This window comes from Triplophysa rosa, linkage group LG6, assembly GCF_024868665.1.
Source record: "Triplophysa rosa linkage group LG6, Trosa_1v2, whole genome shotgun sequence".
Lineage (NCBI taxonomy): Eukaryota > Metazoa > Chordata > Actinopteri > Cypriniformes > Nemacheilidae > Triplophysa > Triplophysa rosa.
In genome coordinates, this window is record NC_079895.1 from 5,249,153 (window position 1) to 5,271,306 (window position 22,154).

Consider the following 22,154-nt stretch of genomic DNA (forward strand, 5'->3'; position numbering starts at 1 on the left):
CTGGCACACAGTGTTGGGCAAGTTACTCTGAAAAGGTAATTAATTACTAGTTACTAATTACATATTCAATAGTGTAATTAGGTTACTGTACAAAATACTCTCTCCAATAAGTATTTAATTACTTATTACTCATTACTTTCTATATCGTACAGCAACCTTGATTAGTTTAGTGATTCAAGGATAGACATGAAACGGCTCTTTTAATTCATTCAAATAAATAATATATAACTACATAAAGTAGTTTTATTAACTGACCAAAGTATACAAATGTGAGAATTATATATTAAAGCATACATTTTAAAGTTGGACTTTTAATTTTGATGTCAATTCCACTATTGCGCACACATATATTACACAAAGTATTTAGTTTAATTACATCAGAAGTAACTGTAATTAAAGTACAGGAAATATAAGAGTAATCCCTTACTTTACTTTTTCAAGGGAAATGTAATTAAATTACAGTAACTAATGACTTAGTAACTAGTTACACCCAACACTGGTGGCACATGCGCTCAAACGAATCTACAAATTCCATGACATCACGCTACACTTCAGCCTCTCGTCAAAGTTCTAGTCCAATCAAATCCGTTGTAGAATTCACTAGCGGAGCTGCAGAAGTGTCGCCTCATATCAGCCACTTGTTCACACATTTATTATGTCCTACATGGTGAAAGACACAATGCACTAGATGGGAGATAGGGGATGATCCAGACAGTGTAAACATTAACATTGAAGTCTTCATTTTGCGTTAGTGTCACGCGAGTGGTTGCACGTGATAGAGCTGATCATATGCGCGATCATACATGCAAATCCGCTGAGAAAAAAAACGTATCTGACCCGTTTCAAGTCAACACAGTATGTTGTAACTCACCAACGAAATAACAAGCTGCTTCAAATGACACATCAGTGGTATCATGACCTTCCTATTCTTTTCAATAGACTTAAACTACTGTCACTGTGGCTATCACGCTGTTAAATGCAGATTTGCCTGGCTGAGGCTGACTGTGCTGTAAGCGAAACGCTATTGGTTATTTTAAAAGGGGGAGGGGCCACTCGATATGCCTCGCGCTCTCTGCATTTTTCAGTTAAAATTACGAGTTCCAAGGCATTGCAGTGGGCCTTTAAATCAACTTTCTGGGATGCTATCTGAGTTGTCATATGCATGTTTTGTCACAAGACACATGCAAGAACCAATTAGAAAACTGACAAGCCACCATATTTAAAAAAAGTACATTTGTCGCTTTGTTTCTATGGATACGGAACTTAACAATCGTTAACTATTGTTACTCAGGACAGTACTAAATAAAAAATAACATGCATTTTGTGTGATCACTCTTATTTTGTTAAAAAAAGTGAAAATTCTGTCATCATTCATTTACCCCCATGTCATTCAAAACCTGTATAAGAATCTTTCTTCTGTGGAACACGAACGAAGACATTTTGAGAAATGTCTCAGTGGTTTTGTGTCCATACAATGGAAGTCAATGGGGTCCAGTGTTGTTTGTTACCAACATTCTTCCAAATTTCTTCATTTGTGTTCTGCAGAAGAAAGGAAGTCATACAGGCTTGCAATGACACGAGGGTAAGTAAACAATGAAAGAATTTTGGAAATGAAAGAATTTCTATCCCTTTAAATACCACTGTTACCTATTATTAAAGCTCTCTTTTCTTGTCTGTGCTTCGGGTCTCATGTGACTGGTTTTGGGGTGAGAAACAGGGCAACAGTCTGCTGGTTCTTGCTGATCTGAGACCAAGCTGGGGGTCGAGTGGCTGGACTTTGCCACACAAGACTAATAGAAACAAACTGCTCCCCTGTGATCCCATACAGCAATGACCTATTCTGCTTCAACAAAAAAAGATGGACTTTATGACCACACAATGCATGTTGTGCAAATTAGGGCAATTTGGGCAATCATATCACGCAACAGTCAGTCAACCACACAAATTCATTGGCTGCAAAACCCACTGTGTGGCCTGACCTAGCCTTGACTGGTCCTGATTTCACAAAAATGTCATGAACAAAAAAAGGGAGGCGCACATACCAGGAATTTATCAGGGTCTGATCCACTGGCGTGACCAACAAACACTCCGGCCCCAGCGTCCAGGTCCATATCGTCTGGGGAGCGCTCAAAGTTGAGGACTTGTGGGTCAGAGTCACACTTGAAATACAGGGACACCTGCTCATTGAGAACACGGATGGAAAACCGCGTCCAGGTGTTCTGCATGGAGGGCACGGAGAACCTGGCCGCCTCATATGAGCTTTGAGAATCCGGCTCGGTGTAGTAGAAGATGATGTCCTGCTTGCCTTTCTGAACCCCCGACAGCTTCACACCCACATACATGAAGTTCTGAGAGGGGTCAGTGATGGAAAAGATGACACCTGGCTTGGTGGATGTGGGTTTGACGTTGAAGATGAGCGAGAAATCACGGTGGAAAGGGTTGGGCAGGTGGGCGGCAGCTGACTGGCCCACGTTGGAGCTCGGCCCGAACACGTAGCCGAGGCTGTTATCGGAGCTGTAGGTTTCAGTGATGCCATCTGGTGGAGGATCACCGATTAACTGCAACAGAGATACTCCACTTTCTTCTGTGAAAAAAGGAGAGAATGTAATAAGAGTTTGATGAGAACAAGACAGAAGCAAAACAATGAAAGGTTTGGGCAGCAAGCTGGGACCAGGTTAGAAAGCACTTTATTAGTGTGATCTACAAACAGCAGCTCTGGTGGGAACCACGCAGTGAGTTTGGGCTTAAAAATGTGAAGCACCTGTGTATTATTTTAAGCGATTCAATTGAATCTTCTGTTCTGAAGGTAATTTCCGCTCTGGGATACTTGGTGGGGATGTGTTTGGATTTCATTATAACGCACATTCATTGGCCAGTAAATTTTTCCAGTTTTAATAGAAAGTACTCTTGTTTTTTATTGTTCCCAGAGGAATTCTCTTAGACCAATAAAAATAATTACATTTACTACATACATCGCTTTACACTATGTGAACACTCTGAAATAACCTTCAGAAATTAGACCCATGAGAGGAAAGTAGTTTATACTCAGGGTTGCCAGATTTTCGTTACAAAACCAGCCCAAAGGCCAATCTAAACTACAATTACATTTACATTAACGCATTTGGCAGACACTTACACTTACATTGCATTATAAAATACATTTGTTACCGAGCATGTGCAATCCCGGGGATCGAAACCCATGACCTTGGCATTGCAAGCGCATGCTCTTACCACAAGCTCAAGATACGAAGGGGTGGATTGCTTTGCTCCGCCTCTCTACAATTATATCCGTTGGTGTGGTACTTACATATTACTAATCAATTATTATTCAGAAATTTTCTTCCATGAACAATCCAATAATCCGATCAATATTTTTTCTGTCCAATAATTATTTATCCATTATAATTATTATCCACTTTTAACCCTCTAAATAACAACCGGCAACAACAATAGGCCATTTTTTGCGGAAAAAATAAAGAATTGGCAACTCTGTTTATAGACTGTTTCACGGTCGAACGTGCCTGGCCCGAAGTTAATAATTTTTTTATTTTATGTTAATTTTATGTTTATATTAAAATTTAGTTGTATATAAATGGTATGCAATTAAATTAAAACTACTCAACGGGAATAAGTCAGTTGTTTGCATTTGACACACTTAACATATCAAAGCAATTTTCAAAATTAAACATTTAGTTTAACATGTATGTAACATTTAAAGTATAGCTGTATTATTTCAGATTGGAAGCACTTAATTGAAATCACAAGAATATCACAAATCACGCCATAAATCACACACGCAGACTTGCTGGATGAGATCATGAGTTTGTCTTACATATCTATAGATGGAAAGCTTTAAGCTCGTGCCAATGTCACTCATCACAGACTTATATCGGTTGCTGGCAATATTTAGCTAGTTGGTGGAGATAAATCAGACATGGAAACATCACAGGCCCCATGTGCTGACATGTCATGAGAAGAGAAAGGTGTGAGATTACAGCTGGACGCCATTCCTGCCCACACGCACACATAAACCGTCTTGTGTTTCTTCATGTACAATTAGAGAGAATACAAAAAGTTTAACTCACCAAAAATCTATGTCTATTCATGTGAAATAACCAAAACAAACAAACATTAAATACAAAAAAAACCTTCAAAGAAATATTACAGGGACAGTTCAGCCAAAAATAAAAATTCTGCCATCATTTACTCCAGAGGTGTTCCAAATCTGTATAAATGTCTTTGTTCTGATGAACACAGAGAAAGATATTTGGAAGAATGCTTGGACCCAATCCGTTCTTGGCCACCATTAACTAACACAGTATAGGAAAAATGACGATGGTACTCAAAAGTGCCCCAGAACTATTTCCCACATTCTTCAAAATATCTTCTATTGTGTTCAACAGAACCGAGAACTTTACAAAGCGAGTTTTTACTACGGTAGTCAATGGTGGCCAAGAACTGTTTGCTTACAAACATTCTTCCAAATATCTTTCATCAGAACAAAGACATTTCTACAGATTTGGAAGAACTCGAGGGTAAGCAAATAATGACAATTTTAATTTTTGGGTGAACTGTCCCTTTAAGCATGAACCTTGAGTTGCTTTCATGCCTCAAAATAAATGTTTTGAACCCTGACATGCCTTTTTACACGACCTAATAAAAACCCTGACTCATGAGCGCAAGGTCTTATTTATCAAACAAGGAGTCTTTCAGGGACTTTACATACTCATTAGTTTCTTCAGATGGTGCTTTTGTTATAAGTCGAAACGAAATCCCTACGGTCTTTGTTGCACATGAAAGGATTAGAAAAGAAAACAAGCACCTTACACATGGCTTTAGTGTGACGTGCACTTCTAGTGGATAATGTCTAGTTTGGCTACGTGTTGTTTGGGGTGGTTTAAGCAGACACGGTAGAATTTCACTATTGAAAGAGTAAAGCATGTCTTCAGATCATGACAGGATAATGACAAGCTTAGGAGAGGAGGAGAGTTTGCATTCCTGCACATGTTCAGGTGCTGCTGTGTAAACGCTGGACATGCTAAACCGGAGTTCTGAATGGCACACGAACACAAGACTCAGAGTTCTCACAGACATGCCGGGCTCATGAAAATCACTTTGGGGAAGGCAAAATCCTTGACTGTGACTTTTCTGACAGCAAGCAATAAATTCTAATGACAGAATCCATATGCACACAGAGACAGGATGAGAATTGAAGAGGTCCCCGAGGCATTGTGTGTCTGCTCTCGTACATGACCACAATAACCCGGATATCTGACACTGGTGACATCACGAAAACACCCGAAAGTTTGTTGAAGTGGTTCCATTTTGATAACACCATCAACCAAATTTAACTTCACTGCAAGGTGACGCCATCATCACATTGCATCACCTACATTATTCAGACACTGTTTGTTAGGTTGACTCACATCCATCCACAGATCCAACAAAATAAGAAGTGCAGATATTGTTTAAAAATATGATGATTCGATACAACGGACAGTTGGACACAATGTAGAAAAGCCATGCAAAGCTATTTTAAACCCAAAACTAATACGGTTTGTTGACGTACGACTGAACTTTCCATGTCACATGCTGCTTATGACCTGTAGAATCTGAATGTTCACCAAACAAACCAACCTTGACATTAACGTGGTCAATGTTTTACAAACCCACTTTAATCTGTCGAAGACCCGGCATTATAGGGTTAAAAATTAGCACTTTAATTAGAAAGTGTCTTTACATATAGAAACTTTACTCATGTTGCCGAACTCTTGAAAACATGGGTTCTCTGAAAAACGGTTATAATAAAGACAGATGTTCAGAAAACATCTAATTCGGATGGCCTCAAATACTGTAAAATATTAAATTAGTTAACCAAATACATGAAACCATCACAATTCACAGGAGAATCACATGATGTTTAAAAGTATACCTAAAATACGCTGTAAGTCTCTTCAGATAAATGAAAATCATCACACAACCACATTTAGGAAGTTATCTTGGTTATTATATTGAGCTTACATTGAAAATGCTTAAATTCTTTATTTAGTAAAAGCTGAGGTGTATAATTTATGAACCACTACACAAAATTTAAAATTTTATCCAGACAAATAGTTGCACCTCAAATGCAATATTTCAGCTGATGTTTCTGGAAAATAAAAAATAGCACCACAGTCTTTACAAAGTTACAAATGGCTTATTTTTAGTTGTCTGACAACATTAAGCTTCCTACATACATTTTTTTACATAAAAAATGACTTCAAAGAGCCCAAATGCACACAACTCAGAATGAAACAGAACTGGCAATGAGGCTGGGAAGACGATTTGAACCTTTTCATTTTTACTAACATGGCCATATGTACTGATTTTCCCTAAACTAACTAATATACACATATCCTTGTATCCTTGTTCTATAAATCCTAGCATGAAGCCCAGAATGCAACTTCTAGCACTTCAAACAAGATGGCCGCTTCTGTCAGTTTATCTTAAAACTTTCACGGCCCCTTACCGAGTGATGCCATTAATCCTCACAGAAAAAGTTAAATCACCAATGTCATTCGAATCTTGCCATTCAAAACAAGGGCGTAAAAGTGGTATATATGATAAGGTCTATATGTAGCAAACTTCAGCGTTCAAAGCCTGACCTCACTATACCAAATACGCCTGCATTAAAGATTTGTTGACTTGTACCATTTATGGGACACGAGAGAGCTCTCAAAGTCTGGTATGGTACGAGAAAACCTGCACAGCAACACTTCCACTTGTCTGGCCAATACAATACAGCGGTTAGATTCAATGTGATATCAAGTACTGCCAGGATATTCCTGCAAAATATAGGCAAGTTCAATTTGGAGACACTTTAAAGACACAAAGAACGTCTGCTAAAATCCTTAACACAGCCCTTCAACATTTTCTCTATGCTGGTTGAGTCATCTTAATATACTGCAAGAATCGCCCTCTCAGTTGATTCATTACAGAATGAATTGAGCACACTGTCTATTGCCAGTCGGGGGGGCCGTTGTTGAGGAAAGGTCCTTGAAGGGCCCTTGACCCGGTGGGAAATGTAGCACAATCTGCTCCAAAGAGGCATTTTTTAATCAAACAGATCCATCTACAATGTGAAACTCTTTATAGGAAAGTTAAAAACACAAAACATGAATTTTAATGAGTAATGTAAACGACAACGACGGGCTAATTAACAACAAAACCAATCAATTGTGGTTAATGAAAGACCAGAAAGCCTGTTACATATTAGCTCCGTCTTAACACATGGCTAGACATTGACAAAACGTACGGTTTACTGCTCTTGACAAAAGCAAATTCATCCACTTTTGCTTTCCAACACAACTAACACAAATGAAACACACTCTTTAAGCCTGTTAAAACAAATGTCAAATAGTTCCCATGTAGCAAAAGCAGCATAAATGCAACATGTGCTATCATAGAGAGGCCATGAAGGGCTTTACAGATGAGACATGCTGTTTGCATTATAAAGAACTTTAATTTTGTGCTTTGATGGTGGCACCCGCAATGAATGTATGCCTTGGCTCAAACTGCAAACTGGATTTAATATGATTTAATCTAGAAATAAAATTTCATTATTTAAAGCAATAGTATAATAAAATTTCCAATATTCAAAAGGTTTCTCCTACCTAACTTTAAAAGAGAGCTATAAAAAGCTATTCATGGGATTGATTTCAACAGCATAAACACTAAACGATGCTGCGTTCTTTCAAAATCTTTTCAATCTTTCAAAATAAGCTCAACCAATGAAGTAAGGCTGGGCAGGACTGTTTGTCCAAACAATGGAAGATAGAATACAGCATTTGGGAAGCTAAGATTTATTTAAACAATAATTCTCAGATTTATATATTCAAATGTAAGTCGTTTTGGATAAAAGCGTCTGCCAAATGAATAAATGTAAATGTACACGCAAACATGTTTCCAATTGTACAAAAGCATCAATGATTCATTTACATAAAAATGGACAAAATCTACTTTCCAGATAAGTAAGAGGTTTATTTCTGTTGTGCCATCTCACGATGAATCAGAACCGCTCCTAAAACATGGTGTCCACTTACGACTGTCGACTGAACAATCCGTCAGATAAAGTCTTTTCAACGACACTCGCTTAAGATAAAGCGGATCTGACCCAATCAAACACAGCTCCCTAACATTACAGCAAATGCACTGCATTGTAAATTAAAGCAAGGGGCGTCATGTTTGAACTCCTGAAAAACCTTACATCTTCTTTTATCTTCCAAAACAATCTGCTTAGCCTTTTCATCACGGTTGCATTTGCTTACCATGTATACGTTCATTGTAGCTGACAGTTCATTCCGTATCTGTGTGTCTAGATGTTTATCATAAAACCACAGAAATACCAACAGCATGCTCTCAAGATTTACTTGGCAGAGGCTTGCCATCATAAATTTAGCCAGAACATATGGACTTGCAATTCTGCTTTAGGTCGCTGCTGCCAAACGTGTAACCTGAAAGCTGCATTTACCTTGTCTCAGCACAAAGAGGTACTTATTACAAGACAGATGGTTCTGTCCTCAAGCCATTGAGACAACCAAAATTGATCAGTACAACAGTCAAGAGCAAAACTCAGTCAACACTGAGAGACTATCAGGTGAGCGGCATTAAAAGATCAAAGCGTGTGCCTCCTACCCACAATTCCCAATAAAGACTTCATGTTTCAATGAAATGCTGTTAGTTCCAGGCAAAGTACATCATACGTCATCTTTATTTTATAAAATAAAAGCACCAATGTTGCTTGCGGCATGCATACTCACAATACCGGCTTTGGTTGCACGTTCACTGATATTAATTTTAAAGCAGATCTTTTTTAAAGCTGCTTTAACATGCATGAATGTGTAGAAGAATGAAATATTTTCGGCACTGCCTGCACACTGCTGATTAACAATTTAAACACAGACTGCATGCTTGGATAAGAAATAGTACACGCTTGTGGAATTTTCTGTATTTATCTATACTTGACAAACGGCAGCTCTCAGATACCACCCACGAATGTTGGAAAAGAGTTTTTATGCCATTTAATATTTTAAGTTTACAATGTTTAACCACATTCATAAGACATTTTTTTGTTTTTCTAATAGCTAATGCAAACCTCTTACCAAAAACCATTTCTATTACATATAAATAAAGAAATATTTATGTGTAAAGCACTTTAAATCCCAACACTTCTGGCCAGAAAATTTCCAGTCGACTTTTCCGGTTGACTTTTGCAGTTGTTTATGATAACTATATACTGGGGAAAACAATCATACACTGTTACTGGGATGGTACCCTTTAGAAATGTCCAAATATGTACCATTTAGGTAGAAATATGTATACATTTGTTACCAATATGTACTTTAAAAGTACTAATATGCACTCTTTAGGTGTAAAAATTGTACATTACAAAAGGGTACCGCCCCCATGATGGCCTTTGTGCCTTTTCTATTATGTTTAGTTTCTATTATGTCATTTTAGAAGAAACTATACTGTACTGTACTATACTGAAAATTGCACATTCTCAGGATATAGCCATAACCTCTCAAAATGGTGTAACATTTTTCGAAAAAATCCAAAAGGGTAAAAATGTCCTGATATTTCCATAAAGGTGGGAACCTTAGCTTGAGGGTCACATGTGCTGATATACACCAACATAAACATGCAAAGAATTGATTTAGTAGCACCATGCAGTCATTCTGTGCTTCCATGCAGCTCAGACAAGCATGCAAAGGGATTGTGTTTAAGAGACTTTACTCAAAAATCAAAATTCTGTCATCATTTATTCACCCCCATGAAGTTCAAATCCTGACTCTTTGTTCTGTGGAACATAAAAATATATTTTAAGAAAGTTTTGTGTCCATAAAGCCAATGAGGGCCAATGTTGTTTGGTTACCAACATTCTTCAAAATATCTTCTTTTGTGTTCTGCAGAAAACAAAGTCGTACAGGTTTGAATTGACATGAGGGCGAGTAAATGATAAACAAATTTGATTTCAATTCCCATTTTAAACAACCTTGCTTCCCATTAAAGACCACACAACACTTACAGACAAACAAAGGCCCATTGGGACTGGTGACCATTGACAGACAAACAGGTGATACTGGTTGAAAATGCATCTCTCTTTTTCCAAGAGATGGCATTTTAACCGGCTATTACCTTTCTGGTTACTAACTGACAAGCACTGATACCCATCATGCTTCTCTTCAGGCAGAGAATGGCACTCCAAGGGGAGGCGGCCCTCATCCAGCAGCGTCCAGCAGCTGTCTCGCAGGACTTCGCAGAAACTGCGACAGGGCAGCGGGGGCAGCAGTCCAGACGGGACGCACCGCGGCGTCAACAGCAGGCAGAAAAACCATTCCAAGCTATGATGGCAGCGTGACCGTAAGAGCCACGCCCATTCGGTCAAGACCACATGTACTTCCTCCACGCTGCTTTGATTTAGGAAATTAGGCACGGCGATACTTTTTGTTCCCATTCTGGTGCAAAATGGCAATTTGGAATCAACCGGCAAGCAGCGTGGGGTTCGGGAGCGGTCACTTTCATTGGTTAGTAAATGATCTGAGACAGAGTATTCAAGAGAATACTGAGTTGTGTTATTATTATCATGCCCAGTAAAATAATCACCAAATAAATTACGGCTCATGTTTTTCAAAGAAACACTTTCATTAAATTGGTTGTCAGCGAAGCTGGTGTTGCGTCCATCCATCAGGTCCACTTGGCTAGAATTGCTCTCCAGTTCAAACTTTTCAGCATGCACATTAGTACGTTCAACAGCAATGCCAGACAGATTGGTTGATGTAACAAAGCTCTCCTGGCTTTCAAACCGAGAAGATCCAGATCCACTTAAAGATTCTGCCTCAGCTTTGGATCCAAATCCAGAGCCACCCTCCCCAGCAGACCCCTCAAAATGAACTCCATATCCCATATACCTACCAAATTTCTCACCCACTTTTAAGACCTCGGTCACAGAAGCACTTGTACCTGCTGTTCTGGGTGCTTCCGTGCTCGGTGGTGATGCAGGCCTTACGGTACTCGGGTAGCCCGGTGTCTGTGCACCCTTCTCATCAAACCAAAACCATCCCTGCGAGTCCTGAATCCTCAGGCACATCAGAACAACAAGGCACGACCACATCCTGAGCTCAGACATCACGTTCAAAGTCATTCAGTAGAATATTGTAGCTGACATCCCCTCCGCCAGTAATCCAAACCACACACACACCGACTCTTTCCTGGCTCACCGCAGAGTCGCCACAATCAGCCCACAAGCCAGGCAGAAAAAGTTGAGAGGAGGAGTAAAATATTTAAAGAGAGCAGAGGGGCGGCTCATTATTGGCCGAGCTCGGGACCTTTCCTCCCCCGTAGCTTCATCTCCTCTTTGTCTTTGTACTGAAAGAGTGTCTCTGATGATAGATATTCTTACCAAAAATGGCTGCGAGGCGTCCTTTTGTATACTTTCGGAGCTTCTAAATGCCCTCAGTGATGGAATTTAGAGTTTTACAGCCTTTATAGAGGCACAGAAATTCCACAGTCTGATCCCCTGTGACATAGAAACAAACCGTCTACATACCCATAGCACCTTAACAATGCAGAAAAAGCTCTGGAAAGTTCTTCCTTAACCTATGATGTTAGTTCAAGTCAAGAATTGATGCTAGATTTACATTTGCAAGTACAGGGGATAGTGTACTTTTTGGAAACCTCAATTCAGTTATGTCAATAGAGGTAAAGAAGTAGAATTCAGTACTAGAATATTAAAACAAAGTGATCGCTGTAACTTTCTGTATGTTCAATATTTGATCAGTGTTCACTACCATTCAAAGTTCTGAAATGCTTGACTGAAATGATTCTTATGGTCTTGAAAATCTTTTCATCTGAAGGTCAGTTTTGACGTCTGAAATTATGTTTATAATATTTTGTCTACAGAAGTCATTTCTTTAATTAGAACAGGGAAATTTTATTCAGATTTTTTTAAATTGATGACTTGGAACATAATGAAGAAAAGGGGACGATTTTGCAAAATGTTTTTCGAAAAACGAAAACCACAGAATAGTTTTGATTTCTTTTGGGTGCTTTTGGTCACCAAATAATGATTTAATTGTTATACAATTGGGTTATTCCACAGATTTAAAGAGTATAAAATAATATAAATAAAAGATATAGATATAAAAAATATATAAATGGAGAACGAGTGTTGCTCAGCTTTTGAATGGTAACATACGTAATGGCAGATTTTCAATCATAACATTTTTAAAAAACGAAACTAGTTCCATTAAAAATAAGTCACACTACAGGCTGGAAAAAAAAACTTCATCAGCAGGATGAATTATTTGGCAGCGCTACCTCGCAAGCATCCTATGTATTATCATATAATAACTCATAAAACATGCGTTACCTCATAAAACAATTTCCTTATTTAAAAGCCTTTGGGGCTAAACAGATCATAAAAACTATGTCCGACCACTTTTACACTTTCTTTTTAAACTCTGTCTGTCTTCTAAAAGATGTTTTCTACAATTCAAACAATTATCAATACTTTACCTTTTGCATATGGTACAAACGGTCATATTCCTTACAAACAGATTTAATAAATCAACTATTGAATCAAGTGGCTCAGTATTTGACTCAAAAATACTGTACAGCTTGAAACTTCAGCCATCTAAACTTCAGCAGAGGTTAAAAGCACGCACCCCCATCCGGTCAATATAAATCTTGTTCCCCGTCTCAACCTCATGATTAGTTTTCACTAACCCACCTCCTGCTCTTTGCTTCATGAATTGAACAGCAACAGAGTAATCCAGAGCCTGTGCTCTTGTTCAGACGGGTACAGACAAGCCTTCAGGATCTGGTGACAGAGACCCCGACATGCTGTTTGACCCGGCTTTATGAGGACTGTCAGAAATAAGTCATCCTGCTGAGGAAAGTGCAAACGCTGACATGCATCAATGGGCATTCTGCTGCTGTCTGTATTACTTGTCTAGAGTTCCCTGACAGTGTGCCTATCAATAGTAGGGTAACTTTATCATCAGACATGACAAAACCATCGTCTTTACACCTGCCCTTGATAGTGAGGAGAAACCGATGCAAAGAATGCAAAGTGTCTTTATCATGTTTGACAGTGACAATTCAAGTGACCAGGTGCTTAGAGCTCGGAATATAAACCAGACAACATGACATGGCCGAATTCATTCAAGTTAAACTTCTTCCCAAAGAATCAAAGCATTTGCTGTACTTGAGTCATTGACACTTATAAAAATGAGGGCACTTATTTTAAATCATTTTTTTACCTTCCTTGTCTTTCACGCTGTCTTTTCAAATGACAATAAAGAGGCAAAAAGCTCATATTTAAGAAATCATAACACACAATGAGCCAAAAAGAATCACAATGAAGCACTCTGTTACATTTATCATCAAAGCTGAAAGAACTCTGTATTTAAGATGCATCAAGAATACACTCAAAGAAATAGCTCTTTGGTTGAACATACATAGCACACACAAACACACTACTGGTTAGAACCATCAAATTTTGAATGGATTAATTACTACTAAATATTAAAATAATACTGATTTATAAATTATTGGAAGGATTATTTGTCTTTAGAAATCGATATATCTTAATATAAATATGAATATTTATACATAATTATTTTTTTGCTGTAATGTCACAATGCGTTATGAGATTAATGTCCATGAAGGACGCATCCGATGCTGTACAACCTGGACAAGAAAAGATATTTTTTAACTAAAAATAAATAAACACGAAACTAAAATTAGAGATAAAAATTATAAGATGCACCAATACTAAATTTCTCCACCAATACCGATTATTCAGAGTGATATCTGCCAATACCGATTCTGAAGATTAAATGAACATTTCTTTACTTTCTAAATCTTATATTTATTCATATAATGACTATTATTGCACATCAAACTGGTGATGTTTCTTAAGATTTTCTAAAGAGAACAAATTCATTGCATTTTCCTGTTGGCCCTGATCATCGGTTGCTTTTATCGACCAATTATTGGCCGATACATCGGTGCATCTCTAATAAAAATACAGAGATTATTTTTAAAAAAAAAATTAAAAATTAAATAAATGAATTTAACTAGAAATAAATAAACTAATCACATAATAAATGTTAGAAAACTAAAAGATAAACTAAAATAACATGGAAAATAAAAGATAAAAAATAAAAACAAATTAAAAATATTAATTAAAAAAATGAAATGGCAAAAAAAAACAGATAAAAACCAACTGTTATTTTATTTACATCCAACAAAAAAGTCTAAATGACCTACAAGCAAGAAAGAAATACAGTAAAGTTGATGAGACTCTATTATTCACTGCAGGTTAAAGGAAGTGACTTTCTTCATTCTTTTAAAGTCTCTTTATACAGAAAGCAAAGGTTAATGAACCGCAAACACAGCTTTTCCTTTACCCACAAGAACACTGAAACAGGACACTATGAGAACATATTACCAACACATGCTTCTTGTTAAACTGAGCCAAAACATCACTTATATCACCCAAGCAGCTAATAATTCAATAACTGGCCCGCTGTTAGCTTAAACATAAGGGTTAATCTCAGACCACATCACTCAGGTCAAGCACGGGCGGGAAATGTAGTTTACAAGTCTCTAAGGCGTCTCCTGCGCAGCCGTGAACCTTCTGGCACGTGTTCAGGACCAACATGTTCTCTGATTATTTGGTCAAAGAAAGCTGTCCTCTCATCCGGATTCGCTTTAACATGAACTTTACAAGATAAAGCGGCTTTAACGTTTTCTCTTACAGATTTAATAAGGGGCTTGTGTTGTGTTTCTTTCTGGGAGTCCCCCGATTCGGTCTGACTGAACTGGGATATCCTTCAGCTGTCGTTGGGCAGAAGATACCAAAACCGTAATGATTTGGAAAAGCTTTTGCTAAGTCTGGGCTTGCCGCATCTAAAGGTTTGAGTAACGCTTGCCATCAAAGCTGATATTTGTCAAATACAGTGTGAATAAAGACAAAGAACTATCAAAATCCTGAGGAGTCCGAAGCTCTCGGGTATTTGTGGTGTGCTGCCAGAAAACATGGGTGGCCAAAAACAACACCCACACCGTCATGCTTTAAATCAAACTCCTGTGAGGAAATTATTTCCTGCCTCGATGATGTGTATAATGTCCTTGGGTATGTTTGAATGAAAACAATTGTTTGAAAACATCAACTCCCATTTTGCCGGTTTGTTTCTTGATAATTCTGTAGTGTCCATTAAAACCATTTGGTCTGCTGAGCTAACGGTACAATAAGTGCTCATAAGAGTCATCAAAGAGTGATTCAAATTAAATAATTTGGGAATAGGTAATAATTAATTCTGGCATCACTTACATAACTTGATGTCATTCCAAACACGTTTGCTCTAATATTTTCCTTGAAAAATCCAATGCGATGCAAAACAGACTAGATATACAGTCGTAGAAAAAATTAGCGCAACTTTTTCTGAATGTACGTTTGTGTTTAGGTAAAATGATACATTGTACATGTTTTATTCTGTGAACTACTAACAATATTTCTCCCAAATATCAAATAAAAATATAATTTCTATTTGCATTTATTTGCAGAAAATGAAAACTGGAGAAACAGGTGAAATAACTGAAAAAATGCTCTGTATTTTTTCAGACCTCGAATACTGCAAAGAAAACAAGTTCATATTCACTTTTAAAGAGTAAATATTTTGTGATTTTTAAGGTCCTACTTTTGTTTATGGAGTGTCCAACAACAAGTTTACGTGTAAAAACACTTTCATTTTCTTATAATAGGCAGTTATTATTACCTTAGTCTCGCGTAACTTATCGGCACTTTCTTTGGCCAAGGCCTGCCCAAGAGGCCATATGACTGACAGGTAAAGCAACCAATCACGTTTGGTTTTGTGCCGCATCATGTTTAGAGACGTGGAAATGTCCCAGCAGCAACAGACCATTGTGGATTCGCGAATTTGTCAAAAGTTAACAGAAACAACAATGATTATACGTTTATGCCGTGAACCTCGCATACTTATAAGAATTAGGCGTTTAGTCGATCGTGATGAATTCTTATAGCAACCGATGTAAACACGACAGCTTACTTCTTATCAGAAGGCTTCATGTCTGCTGTGATTGGTCTGCCACGTACAGCGTCGTAAATGGAACGTAGGCGGGCATTACACCGAGCGACGCAAATCTGATCCGGAACTGAAATTAGAACAACAGACGACTCTCGTTCGAGTGATTCCGAGTCGACTCCTTTTCAACTCCTGTAAATGTGATAACCTCGATTTTTTTCACTGTTTCCTTGTGTCTTGTGATGCTGCCAGTCTTTCACATTTCTGATGGATGACTTTATGTCACTCCTGAGGTTTGATTTTGTTGAAATTCAACAGACACTGGACTGGAATGACCACAATACATCTGGAAATACTGATTTGAAACGAAAATTTGGAATGGTCTGTAAATTTTTACCACAGCTGTATTAGGGGCTATTCACATTTCGCATCTAAAACCGCTCAGAAAACGCGAGCCGGCAGTCTGAAAAGTTGAAATATTTCAATATCTACGAGACGCCGATGCGCCTAGAAAAACTTGCGCGCACAAAAGACGCGAAATGTGAATGGCCCCTTAGATATATATACTACTGTATGTACTGTAGCTTCAGAAGATTTAACATGTCATTTGGTCTACTTCTACATTACTGTTTTTTCATCATTTTAAAACCCTTAAAATCTGTGGTTACTGTAAATCACTGTAAATGCAAAGAGAAAAGTTTCTTTGTAATAATAGCAGTTAAAAGTTTGAAATGGTGTGAGGTGGGTTAAAGGATCAAAACGTGTAGTTTTGAGTACACATATGATTTCATGAAATAACCATGGAAAACAGTGCAAAATAAAAGAAACTGTCTTGTAAATACAGAATGCTGTGCTCAAATTAACAAGTGAGAGGGAATTTGCGAGTGCATGTAATTAACTTAAATACGGGGATAATGACAGCATCCCAAACTGTTTCCGCTGTCCACGTTTTTTTCATTGCAGACTGGGTTTGAACCTGAAAGCCAGGTTGATATGCCAAAAGCAGACATTATAAAAGCAGAGGGCGAACAAGGTGTCCTGCATCCATAATAACACAAAAACAGATGTGACACGGGTTTTACTGCATCAGCAAACAGGACCAGACAGAACAACAAGACTTGATTTCATATTTTCCATGGGATTCCCCACTTACAGCAAGTCTAACAGCTTTAAAACAGACATTGCAGAAAAGTACCAAGACAAATACTTCCTCTTCTGGTCCTGCACCAAACATCAATGACAACAAAGGACAAAGTCTCCCTCCTGCCTTAATTTAAAGTTTGCATACGTTTAGACAGAGGAACGTACAAGTAAAGTCTTTCTTTCAGCATAAGTATTCGCTGGCCTGTACGCATGTGCGAGCAGTAGGGATGTAACGATTCACCGTGAGCCGGTTTAAAATCGGTTATAATGAGTGACGATTCAAATCGGTTGAGGTGTGAACTGAATCGCAAGACATTTTTTGAACAGCAGGGGCCGCTATTTTCACTGCAAATCTAAACGTGGACATGCTGATATTTCTTAAATGCAAAAAAATCCAAGAAAAGCTCAGACAGTATTAGTTTGTTTATATTAAAGAGACTTTTTTATTATTAATTTGTTATAAAATTGCAGTTTAGTTTTGTTATTTGAAATAAAACATTATTTTATTATACAAAGAAACGTGAAACATTTAAGAAATAATGCAAGGGAAGTTGTTCATTTCTAATTTGTTTCAACTCATTTTGTAAAAATAAATTGTGAGTAAATCATGAATAAATCGCATCGTGAGATCAGAATCGTGACTCGCATCGCATCGTGAGCTGAGTGAATCATTACATCCCTAGCGAGCAGTCAGGAAAAAACAGAATTAGCTGCAATGGATGTACAACATTTAGAAAGTGACACAAAGAGTGGACTATAATTGTGCTATAGATCAACATTTTGTTGTCAAATAAAAAAATCTTCATTTCACAACACAAGTTCATGACAAGAATGAATTATAAATGGATGACCTCATTCACCCGATAAAGCAGAAGAGACGGTTAGATCAGATTAAATTGGAAAACAAGATTATGATTAGATAGATTAGATTAGATGTGACCTCCTTACTGATCACAGTGTAGTTTAGAGTAAATTCACTATTTATTGCAAGCCATGTGCCTCCAAATCCAAACATCCACGTCACTCAAACCCCTCATTTCAACTTGTTAGGTCAATCCCTAAATAGACACTATATTAGATCACTTTTAGCACAAGTATTGCATCACCCATCAGTCTTTAATTCCATCATACAGATTTTTTATTTTTAACTTTGCAAAACAGTATGCGATGTACAAGCTTACAATAGTGTCACAGCATGCTACAACCAACAAATATGTCGTCTTATGTGTCACAAGCGCTCGCTTAAAAAAAGTGCTGCATGTCTAGTGAAACTCGATTTAAGTCTTTGGTTAACTAATGTGATCAAATGAAGCTTTCGATTCGCACCGCAGTCATTGAGGAAATAATTGAGCATGTAATCAGACCCCTGCAGAAAAAAATCTACAGATATTCAATAGTCCCTCACGGTGTCCAATGTTCTTTCTATGTATTGTAGTGTCCTCAGCATCTCTCCTCACTCCTCATGTCTCTTCTTCTATACATTCATTGAGTGAACGGCACATCCAGGATAACACAATAGCATGCAACAAAATGAGTGAATATGATATGCACAGACGACAAAAGCTGCAGACGTTTCAACACTGGTCCTTTGTGAAAACGGGACATACAATTTTCTTTTACAAGGACTGTCATCTGAAAATTAAAATTCTGTCATCGAGTACGCACCCTCATGTTATTCCAAACCTGTATGACTGACAACCTCTATTCACTTTCATTGCATCAAAAAAAAAAAAACGTTCTTAAATGTTTGCTTTTACACTCCATAAAAGAAAGTCACATGTGTTCATCGTGTTCAAATGACATGAGGTTGAATACACAATAACAGAATTGTCATTTTAGGGTGAACTGTCACTTTAAGAGAAAGCTTGGGTTAAGTCAATACACAAAGGAAGTGGAAATGGGTGTAGTAGTAGGTCAAGCTACCCATCATTTACACCAGTGATTCTCAACCGGGGTTCATGTACCCCCCCAGGGGGAAGTCGGCTACAGGGGGAGCTTGAGAAGATTTTTGTTTGGCTTTGCTAAACCTCTACAAATGTAATAAAGTGGTAAAAAGGATATGTACAACTAATCTTGTAGCAGTGTTATAATAAAATATACTATTATAAAATACTTGCAATGTGTATACATTATATAACAGCCACATTTACATTTACAAATGAAATGAGGACATTTTTAGTATATTAAATGATCATGCAAAATGATATCCTTTAGTTAAAAGCAACACATTTCTGGTTTGGTGTTGACCAAAACCAAAGACTTTTTCGAGCCGTACTGCTCAGGGTGTGTCTGCATGCAAGACAAAAAAAACACTCATCTATTTTGACCTGTTAGCACTCTAAGGACCATTTGGCAGATCCATATGACCTGGGGTCATCACCCCTGCACTGTTTCCCCATAACCCCCCAAAAAACAGCAAGGCCTAATAATGATACAGTTCTTTCCAATGCCTGCAGTTCCCAAATAACAGCTTGCATAATAAAAACAGTCAGCTTGAAACACCTACAGCCTACAAACACAACTCAACTAATAGAGCGTGGTGCTAACAAGTTCATGGGTTCAACTTCCGGGTAACACACTAACAAGTAAATGTTATATTGAACGCTAAAAATGATCAACAAAATTCACATAAAATATCCAAGTGTATGTCTAACATTGTGCACTCTGGTATTCGTGGTTTTGGTGTACATATGTACATAATATTGTCTTAGTACAGTATGTCGAAAGCCATTAAAGCAGCACGGACTGAGGAATCTAATGGGTTCACAGACGGATACCCCATTTTAACTTCAAAGACTTGGTGACAATGATATGGAATGCAGGGTATGCCTTCATGAGACCAGCAGGCTTTGTCTGGATCTCTTTGGCTCTCCGCTGGGTAGAGAAGTCAGCAGGCGAGCCACTGGAGAGTATTGACATGCTAAACGTTGCTTCCTAAGGGAGGGTGCGCTGGGATGAAATTACCCAGAGGGTGAGAGAGTTTAGTTAAGGGGCACCACCTGAAAACAGGGTGGTCCTGATTTTATCACATCTCGTGGTTGCAGTAGCCACGTTTAATCACTGTACCGTGCAGGAGTGTAACGGTTCTCGGTAAACCATTGAACTGCACGGTTCTCCACCAACGGTTCGGCACGCGCATCTTAAATCTGACGACAAAGTTCAGCTAATGTATGTTTGTCGATGGATACACATTTAATACCTACAACAAATCATGTATGCTGTAAGTATGCTGTAATATGACCAGTCATTTCTGCTTTCATCACCCGGGTGTTGTGAGCGCGCGAGTGCAGGTGAGACCTGAACAGCACGTGTTGCTGTTTAAACTAAACTCATTCAAGCCTTGCCAATTTAAACATTTAAGTGCAAGATGATGCAGAAGAAAACTCGCTTCGGATCTTCTCACAGCGTGCATAAGAAAAGTCTCAGACATGGCGCAAATATTGAGTTGTCTTTGAAGCGCTTAAACGGACAGATTCACACACGAAGTAGGTCAACATGCCCCTCTTGTCGAGAATCTTAACAAACATAATAGGTTATGTCTTTAGTGAACGGACGAAACAGACGAAAAACAACGCATGTGTACAGTATCAGTGTACTGGATGGGTTTCATTCCTCTTAAAGCGACAGCAGCATATTCCTGCAGTCTGTTAAAAGTCAAGGAAATCACTCACTGCTTTGTGACTCAATAGCTTCTGTAACTTCAATTATGATTCATCTTTATTTCATTTGTAGATATGCAATGTTATGTTTTATTTGATTACTTTAATCCATTTCTACCTTGAAAGGTATATATACAGTATCTTATTTAATTTTCTGCTTTGCTCTGTTGTTTTATTGGTGCTGTTACTTGTAGCTTGATTATTTGTTCTTATTTTTATTTGTCAGTAGTCCTTTTTCCCTGAACATAGAACCTGAATTGGCATGATTGTGTGTACTTAAGATATTGCCAAAACAAAAGACAAACAACTACAAAAACTAAAGTGGATTTAAAATAAGATGCTAATTAAAGGATACATTTTATAAAATGATAAAGTAAAAAAGTGTCTTCCACCAGACTTATACTTCTATTACAGTTTTATAAATATTTTAAGTTTGCTTTAATTTTTATATTTAGTTTTTTATTTACAATTAATTTTGTAATGAGTTTTTGTCAGTTTATCATTTTTTTGTAATAATTACTTATTTTTTATATTGCTATACAAGGTTACTATACAAGTTTAATTTAATTGTATTTATCTTTTTAGATTAGTTTTTATTTATTTTCAGTTTAAAATTTTAGTGCCTCGACTTAAAAGGAAAATTAGAAGTGTTGCTCTGGCAATACAGTGAAATACGTTTTTCAAATAATATCTGAAGAATTTATTTGCAGAGAAACAGATGACTAAATTATTTTAATTCTTCAAAAATCTTTTTTATTATGTTATCATGTTTTGTTGTGTTTTATTGTGTTATCTAGCTGTATTTTTCAAAAATAGCTGAGTTATCAAAATAACCCAATTTCAGTTTAATTGATATTAATTGGAATGCACATTAAAAAACATGACTTTTGAGATGTTTCTGTATATTATCTTCATTTATGTCTATATTTTAATTGACTTTAATTACTTTTATTATGTTTTAAAACTTTGAAGAACAATTCTCTCTGCTCCTCATAGTTCCACTTCTTCAGCACACTTTGTTAAATCTGTCCCGCAGACCATAAAACAACTGCTCAGAATGCCAGACAATTCCCTAATCTGTAATCTACAATCACGCTGAAACCAAATCCATAAAGCTCCACCATGGGAAATAAAGGAGCATTTAAAACCTCAGGCTAGGAATTCAAGCAAAACCAAGTGTCAAAGTTTTCATGAGTGAGAACAGACTTCCAATATAGGCATTAGAAGGTTTGCACAATGAGGTCAGCACATCAACCAAGCG

The 22,154-nt window shown here is 37.4% G+C and overlaps 1 protein-coding gene across 10 annotated transcripts in view; it reads right to left on the reverse strand.

Annotated features, from left to right (window-relative positions):
* Window positions 1-22,154, reverse strand: part of col18a1a (collagen type XVIII alpha 1 chain a) — a 74,301-nt gene that overhangs the window by 22,294 nt on the left and 29,853 nt on the right. For 3 of the 10 annotated variants that reach the window (XM_057336743.1, XM_057336738.1, XM_057336739.1), the window contains exons 1-2: window positions 10,177-10,835; window positions 2,043-2,584 (exon numbers count right to left, since the gene is read on the reverse strand). In XM_057336743.1, coding sequence (XP_057192726.1) covers window positions 2,043-2,584; window positions 10,177-10,726 — 1,092 coding nt within the window. In that variant the 5' untranslated portion in view covers window positions 10,727-10,835. Of the gene's footprint in view, window positions 1-2,042; window positions 2,585-10,176; window positions 10,836-10,953; window positions 11,268-22,154 lie in introns of those variants that run through there. The other 7 variants (XM_057336748.1, XM_057336745.1, XM_057336747.1 and 4 more) reach the window with 5 other exon arrangements.